Source organism: Petromyzon marinus, chromosome 39 (assembly GCF_048934315.1).
Source record: "Petromyzon marinus isolate PM22_M1 ecotype Great Lakes invasive population chromosome 39, UKy_Petmar_22M1.pri1.0, whole genome shotgun sequence".
NCBI lineage: Eukaryota > Metazoa > Chordata > Hyperoartia > Petromyzontiformes > Petromyzontidae > Petromyzon > Petromyzon marinus.
Window position 1 is genome coordinate 15,053,288 of NC_133705.1, and position 8,697 is coordinate 15,061,984.

The following is an 8,697-nucleotide window of genomic DNA, read 5'->3' on the forward strand; positions in this document are numbered from 1 at the left end:
GTCAACCGCATTTGACAAATATTCTCTCTTTGCAGATTCGAAAAATGTTCGCGAAAAATGTTTAACGTTTCTTTCACTTCATTTTGTTGTAACCCCAGGGTGGTCCAGATGTCTTAAGACCCTCCCCCACCCCCCATTAAATTATCTAAAACTACGTTTTTATATATATTGTTTATCTAAAAAAAAATTAATATGCAAATGAAAAAAGTGGTCACTTAATTGGGGGTCACTAAACATCAGGACCATCCTGCATAATCAATGTATTGTTTAAGATTGAGTTATGGTTGTGCACTATTTTCGATTTCTCATGTGACACAGATGTTGTTGATTTGATTCATATTTGCTTCATTGCTGTACATAATTTTATTTGTTGTGCTATCGACATTTTAGTAAACCAGGTCACTTTTGCAAAGGAGACTATCCTGGAGTTATCATCTGGTTAAATAGATAAACGTTAACACTTGTCAATAACACTGTCCCATAGAGAATAAAATATAAACAGGCAACGTTTTGGGCAGAAAACCTTCTTTCTTGCAAGCAACATCGTCTATCACGTGATATGATTTTCCTCTCGGGCAATGTTGTTGGCTAATGTTTTTGTTGTTGCTCGTGCGCACATTTTACTAATTTAATTACTTTTACACTCAATTAAATTAATATGCTTTAGCTGGGTACACTACACCACCAAATTGTTAGGTGACATTTATTTGTGAATAATTAGAGAGTTGAATTACCATCAAAGATTAGTCAGTTTTTGTAAAGCAATGTATACAATTTTGAAATTAACTGATTCATCATAATTTCTGTTTCCAATTAACTGTAACACCTACAACTTGGAAGGGTGTATTACACCAGAACTGATACAAGTGTCCGTAATTTCCTATTTTTTTATATTTTAAAGTCATATCCTCAGCTTAAATTTTTACATAAAAGCCATGCAATTATATTTGAACATGTTGAACATGCATAGTATGCAAAGAGCAACATAAAAGTTTAACACGTAGGCTTTCGCTACCAATATCATCCATGATATAGTTTTTCGGGTTAGATCGCGTAAATATATGTGTCGATACCCCCGCCACCACCCTGGCACAGCCAGTTAGTGGAGAGTGTCTGTACAAAACCGTGGAAGTTGTTAATAAAGAAGGCATCTTGTAAACTATGTCTCTGAATCGTTGACACTGCACCAGTGTGTTCCAGAGTAAATCCACAACATTTACAATCGCAGTCAGATTTGGATTTACTCTCCAACATCCCGGTGTGCTGTACAAGTAACGAATTGGCACGTTCTCTTTTACGTTACAAACCTTACTAACTGACTGTGTCGGGTGGTGGTGGGTTTTAACAACACATATTTACCCAAACAAACCTATATTATGAGCAACATGAAACTTAACGCATAGACTATATACTCATTGTATGCAATGGATGATGTGCACCTGTTATAATCACCATCAGCCTTGGCAATTCGACTGCTGTACGAAGTCAACCCCAAGCTGTCATCATCTCTCACGATGCTGTGATGCAACAAGACCACCTAACAGCCGCATAGGAGTGAATCTCATTGTCTTGTCAGATGTGTCCCCCTTCCTAGGTTCCCACATCATTTGTCTTGACTCATCAGCTATCATCCCTTCTAGTGATGTGTCCAGCTGACCCCTCTTACTTTACTTTACGAACATTATCACGGACTTAGCGTGCGCATGTCTTTCCAATTCACGTGTCCTCTCTCTGTATCTCACTGTAACTCCAAGTTTATCATTATCTATGCCTCGTTATTCACCTCCCGGATGTCATTTTGTAGGCGTTTAATGATGTATGGAGCCATTCACTTACATTGGATCATTCACAGCACGTGTCAAATTGTGCGCGAGAGAATTGATTATTTGGAATTTGTGCATGTTATTTGCGAAATTTACGTTCAGGTTAATAGAGCAAAATAAAGTTGTACGAATGGGACAGTAGAGAAAAAAGTGAAAATATAAACTAAGAAAAGTATCTTATATACAATAATGTATATGGCTGACCATTTACAGTACTGATGCTAGAATTCAGTCGAGTGTCATGCCAGATGCGATATGTTCTTGCTTATTACTGCAATACTGTCAGACCTCTCTCATTTATCCTCCTTACTCTCACTTTATATGTTACGTGGCCCTGCATAGACCCGTGGCTCTAAATTGAAGCGTGTCCCTCTCCGTATTGCTTGGATAAGAAGAGCAATCCAGAAGTCACCACAAATTCTCCCTGTTATCAAATCGTCCAGTTAATCTGACCGCTGTTGAACAGGATACAGGAACATGTCATTCGTCCTGTTGTTCATGCTGAATCACGGATAAGAATAGTAACCTGGAAGGGTGAGAAAATCTGTTCTATTATCTGCATTTGCCATTTGGCGATACTGCGTTGGCAGTGGTGTGCAGGCACAATTGACACACAAAAAAAACTCAACGCACTCGTCAACAACACTTCATTAAACAATATATATAATTGGCGATGTTTCAGGCAAATGCCCTTCATAGCAAATACACAAATTCCAGAGATTTGGAGCTCATCAGGATTGGAAGACCATGGGGCCGAATGAGAATTACAATGTAAAAGTGTTTTCTGATGGGCAGTTTTAAATTGGCTTATGAATGAACGGACGTTACCTAACAGCCACTGTTGAGTACCGAACAAACTCTTCAATGATCAGGTGTATTCACATGTCACGGTGGCGAGATGTTAACTACGTCACCAGGTATACAGGAGGTCGTGGGTTTGATCCCGATCCTGGCGCCTGCTGTAAATTAGTAGTTTGCATGTTCTCCCTGTGGTTGCGTGGATTTATCTCCGGTTTTCCCTCCACCTTTAGAAACATGCGTTTAGAGTATCTGGCTGCTATCAATTTTCACAGGATAAGCCACTTCGTTGAGCTTATAATTTGTGGCCAGGTCGCTTCTGGAAAAAGAGCTCTACACAGTTCAGTGGGCCTTACCTGGTAAATTAAAAACATATTTTATAGATTATTGTTCTTTTCAATAGTTTATTAAATTATTAAATAACCCCAACTCATTTATAATAAAGTACATTTATTGGAGGATATGATAGGAGTAATGTGTACAGATACATCCGGATAATAGGTTCTGCCCAAAATTCCCCTCCCCCAAAATCAAATGGATCATTGGACTTTCACGAGAGTCCTGAGTGTCTTATCAAAACAAAGGCATTTTGTCTTCGGGATGCTATTCTCGCGCACATTACAACTCGAAGTAGTGTTTGTGCCAGTGAATGCATTAATTGTCAGTAAACAGTTCGAGTGCATGACTGCAGTATCGATGAACACATGATGAACACATGATGAACACATGATGAACACATGATGAACACATGCTGAACACATGATGAACACATGATGAACACATGATGAACACATGATGAACACAAATCACAGTGCTGTATTGGATGTAAACGAAAAATTGTTGTTTATTCAGAGACATTTGACTTTAACAGGAACGTTGAAATTGGCCAAGTTGATTGCTATGTATTCACTCTATACATGGGTGAGCAGGGCCACGTGGAATTTAAAACTTTTTGTTCAATGTAAGGAATATATGTATAAATGTGCATGCAGTGCTGAACTATTGGTCACAAAGGAAAGCATAGAAAGTAACCTTTCAGTTACCCTTTTGGCTATATTCACGAATTAGTTTTCTACAAATTATTATTCAGCGTTCTTTGGTGCTTTTGGTAAAGTCACGTAGAATGAGAATAAAATAATAAATTGATAAAATAAAATAACACAATAATATTCTCACGACGTTTCGGCCACAACACAAGCGGCCTTCATCAGGTGAAGAGGACGAGACTGTCTGGACCACGTGCATCGATGCACTACAATTTATTTCAAATTTATTCTAAAATGGCATGAAGTGCTCCTACGTATAACCACTAGCAATGTTATTAAGCTGACTTTGTAGAGAACATGTGGAAAAAGGCAATGCCTGATAGGTGGTTATATTAGAATGGAATATAGAGTGTTAATAATATAACAAAATTTGGGTGAAATGTAAAATGACAAATGCTAACTTAGTGATTTAAATATTCTTGGTTCTTTTGGTAAAGTCACGTAGAAGGGAAAACGAAAGCTTTAAATCAAAATGTAGTTATTTATATTATATGAAATGTATACTGTACATGTCTGGCTATTACTGATCCAGAAATCCCAACGCGGAATTTTGCTCCTTTCTTATGGACCATTGGCTGCAAAAAATAAATCACTCACAGAAAGTTTAAAGCACAAACAGCACAATAGAGACATAAAAAATTAATGAACTCCAAGTGAAAATAGTTGGAAACTGAGTCACTGCATTGAGACATGAACTTCATTTTGAAGACCCTTAATGTCAATCATGCCATAAACTAACAAGTACCTAAAATGGCATGCTAACATATGTGCATCTGAACATTATTGCGGTGTGTTTGGAAACTTCTGGCTGCAATACTTTGATAAGTCATGTAACGGAAATACACAGGACAGCATAAATCCCTTGAGCCGTGTCCATAATACTCATCGCTCGTAGGGTCCACGACAAACGTTTATTTTATATATGCAGCTATTCCCAGGGTTTCTTCCCATCGTGCATTGTGGAATGGCTTCCTATTTTCTCCTAAATTATTTCCGAGCAAGACGAGCCAAATTCGTAAGTGCCTTTTCTCAATCAACGTTCATATTCTTAGCTAAAGAACTTAAATTTTAATAGAAATATGCGTGAAGACAAGATGTTCATTTTAAAACAGAATGTTGAAATAAAAATTACAGCTTTGTATATAATCTATAATTTCATTAAATTATAATTTGTACGTTTCTGGATCAGTAATAGCCAGACGTGTACAGTATACATTTCATATAATCTAAATCACTAAATTTTGATTTAAAGCTTTCGTTTTCCCTTCTACGTGACTTTACCAAAAGAACCAAGAATATTTAAATCACTAAGTTAGCATTTGTCATTTTACATTTCACCCAAATTTTGTTATATTATTAACACTCTATATTCCATTCTAATATAACCACCTATCAGGCATTGCCTTTTTCCACATGTTCTCTACAAAGTCAGCTTAATAACATTGCTAGTAGATATACGTAGGAGTACTTCATGCCATTTTAGAATAAATTTGAAATAAATTGTAGTGCATCGATGCACGTGGTCCTTTTGTACTTTTATAAGCCATCAAGTTAACTGCTGGCATTGTTACGCACCTGTAAAAAAATATTTTAAATTTCAGTTGCGATGACAGCCTCTCCACCCGTGAAAAGGTTCCACCAAATGGTGAATAATAAAGTGGACTGCCACCAGTGTAAGTGGCAAAACTGTAATTGGCAGCCACATCACATTTCAGATAACCAAAAACTTTGCCATCACCGTCTGAAAGGGTGCAATGAGAATAAACCGTGTACCCAGTTGGGTGGTGGCCACTACAGCACTCAGCCCACAATGATTGTGAGTTTTAAATATTTTTCATGCGTTGACTTTACATCATCGTCTTGGCCGACCATGCCTCTTGGGTCAGTTATATGACCGCCGCTGTGCAAAATGCAATGAAATCGTCTGCGAAGAAGGTACCGAATGTAATCAGCCAATTCACGTTGTACTGGCGGTTCTCAATCAGTCCTGCCCTGCAGGTGTCAATCATTTCTTTAGCACTGTGGTAAGTTTGTTGTCCTTCCCACGTACCTCCGATGAGCACGGTTGACTACGTACGGTGCGAAAGAAGTTAAACGTGCTACGTTCCAGCCATTTAAATGCTTGGCCGATGCTATATGAGCACTGTATGTTTCCCTGAGTGCCGCACTGGACTCCATGCAGTCTGGTATCCACCCCCAAGGTTCCTCTGATCCGTGCGATCTAGTTAAAAACCCGCATTCGATTCAGCAATGGAACCATTATTTCAGGATAAGAATAGTGAGAATTGCCCAGTTTTATTAGCCATGGTCAGGAATGGAACTCAGGTCGCTGGCTTGATAGCACATAGACATTGATTCAAAGTTCGATGCAAATTTGTTTCAAAGCAAGGGTCCTAGCCTATTATATCTGCCATGTCACCAGAATGAATTCAGGCAAGCCTATCTCTGCTGATCAGACACTGTATGTCTAACCGGTCCAGTGTTTGTATTGGATCAATGCTACTGAAATTATGCACTTCCAGAAGGTCATGGCGCCATTAAATTCCTTTTTAAAAAGTAGTTTGTTTTTTTACGCGGAAAGAGATCTATGAAAGTGGCGTATTGTCTGCTGAGCTATTTTGTTTGTTTGAATGGTTTGCATCGATTTTTTGTATGGGTCATTTAACGATTGCATTGTATTATAGGTTTTGTAAAATGTGCATTCTCAGTAACAGGGATACAATCCCAGATTATTCTCTTTACTCCTGTCTCAAATATCCATGCCCACATTTACTTAAAGTGGCCAGATGTTCACCGGTATTTGCTACAATAATTCCCTGGCCAATTGTTTAGGTCACACTTTGACAGGCACAGATGCATGCACGCGTTTTCATTTTCTGACTGTGATGCACAATTGACTTCATTATTTTGATGAGAACCGCAGTGTAATCATCGGCTTGAAGGCAATTAAACAGTCACAAATACGTATTCGAAAACTTTAATACGTCACATTTGCAACATAATCATACACATATGATATGAATAACAAGTACATTCCAATCGGCCGATTTCCAAAAGCATTCATTGGATGCTTTTTTTTTATCCAAGGTAAGTTTGATCTACTATTGACCACTAAAAATGCATCTAAACAAAACGCACATTGTTCAGAGTGTTACACACAAAAACTAGACAACTTAATTGCTCAACTGTTACATGCATAACACATACCATGAAGCATAGCAATTAATTACGCGAATTCATAACGTCAGAATTAACCACATTAGCATGGGTGGGACGATGTCTTCACTCATTACTAGGGATTATTGAGCTCACAATAGATGCAACGTGTCACGTGATTAACAATGAGTGATTTTCAATTAGTATTTTTAAATCACGGTTCTTGAGCACAGGCTCAAAGGCACGATATGCCAAGCGACCAGCACCAAACAGCACCATTCAAGGCGTCATTGATAAGAGTTCATGCTTTTTTACGTACAATCTGTTGTCTAATGTATCTGCATGACCACTTGTTTAAGCCACTCGTGGTTGCTACCCTGCATCACAACGTAAAAAGAATATCCATACATATTGAATCGCTACCTTGAATTGCGACAATGCATTTAATTTCCACCCATATTAAACATATATACTCACGTCCTGTGAAAAATCGAGGCACAGATCATTGCTAATCGACATTCTAAATCGTGTTCAATGATGTGTCGGACTCTGTAGCCCACTTTAGTCAAAGCACAAGGCAATGAAAACAGATGAATTGCCTCAATTCACACAACCACATACGTGTCCTGCTTCTCTACGAATGAACACCAATAGCAGCTCGGTTAATCCCCAAAACTCGACACATGTTCTTTCTGAGGTGCGTGATTTTGAGGCCGTAGATGACCAGGCCGAGGCCTTGTGCAACTGAAAAGACGACCAGGTGTGTCATCAGAATAGCCTCATACGTTTGGAATGAAATTGCTATACGTCTCCCAAATGCAGCCAGGACTTGCAGCAGTATTGTGGGCAGGATGAACAAGGACAGCTGCAGTCCGTGGTAGAGAATGGAGCGTCTGCCAGTCTCATTCTCTACGCTAAACACGCCCGCTCGACGTCCTTCCCGATAGATGAGAATGTAGCTCAGCACAACCACAAGTGAGGAGGCGCACACGCGGAAAACGGAGTACAACACGCGCATCTGTCCCGTTTTGAAGAGGGTCACATTGTCCACCGTGCAGAGCATGTTTGGGTTGTGGTGCTTCTCCAAAATCTCCTCTGCGAGGAACAGGGCAAATGGCACCGAAGCGGAAACCAAGGCGATGGTGATCACGGCGTTACGCACTCTGACGGGGGACAGTATCATGTTATACTTCAGTGGCCAGCAAATCGCAATGCATCTGTCAATGGACATGGCCGCTAAGCTGTAGAAATCATTTGCCAGGTAAACGGAAACTAATGATTGGTACACATTGCACACTGAGCTGCTAATCGGCACGTTGCCCAATTGTACGGCGATGAATATAATGCGCACAAGGTAAACGATCACTTCGTTGATCATTAGAGAGGTAAAGAAAATGAACTGGGGCTTCTCACGCAGCGCCTGTTTCTCCACAAGGACGATCACGAGGACAGTCGTGAAGGGCAGGATGAGATGTAGCATGATGATATTCACGGAGATTTGCACGCACAATATTGTCGCCGATGTCGGGGCCGTCAAATTCATGTTTGCTTGCAAACTGTAATTACTGCACTAAGAAACGAACGGACATTTCACTTTCAGAATGGATGTGTTGAGTTCAGTAATCGTAGAACAAATTAAATTCACAGATACACAGAGCTGATATATTCCGCAATGCACATTGTCCTTAAATATATGTTTTATGGATGCAACTTGCTGTTAATGAAGTTCACATGGTTACATTTGCATTATCTTTTCCACAGTTTTCTTGTGAGCTTTGATGAAAGTCATGATCGACCTGGTTAAAAACACAACAGGAAAAGACAATTGATCAGAGGGAGGTTGACAAATGTATATCAATGTACTTTAGTTAAAA

General features: G+C 39.2%; 1 protein-coding gene across 1 annotated transcript; it reads right to left on the minus strand.

Annotated features, from left to right (window-relative positions):
• Nucleotides 1-3,110: 3,110 nt before the first annotated feature.
• LOC116950402 (uncharacterized) lies at nt 3,111-8,378 on the minus strand. The gene has a single exon (XM_076072935.1). It carries the CDS (start codon nt 8,364-8,366, stop codon nt 7,458-7,460), a length of 909 nt encoding a protein of 302 aa, XP_075929050.1. The 5' UTR covers nt 8,367-8,378; the 3' UTR covers nt 3,111-7,457.
• Nucleotides 8,379-8,697: the final 319 nt, after the last annotated feature.

Excerpts from the sequence above, each read along its gene's own strand:
- LOC116950402 (XM_076072935.1), bottom strand. The coding sequence starts at position 8,366 with ATGAATTTGACGGCCCCGACATCGGCGACAATATTGTGCGTGCAAATC.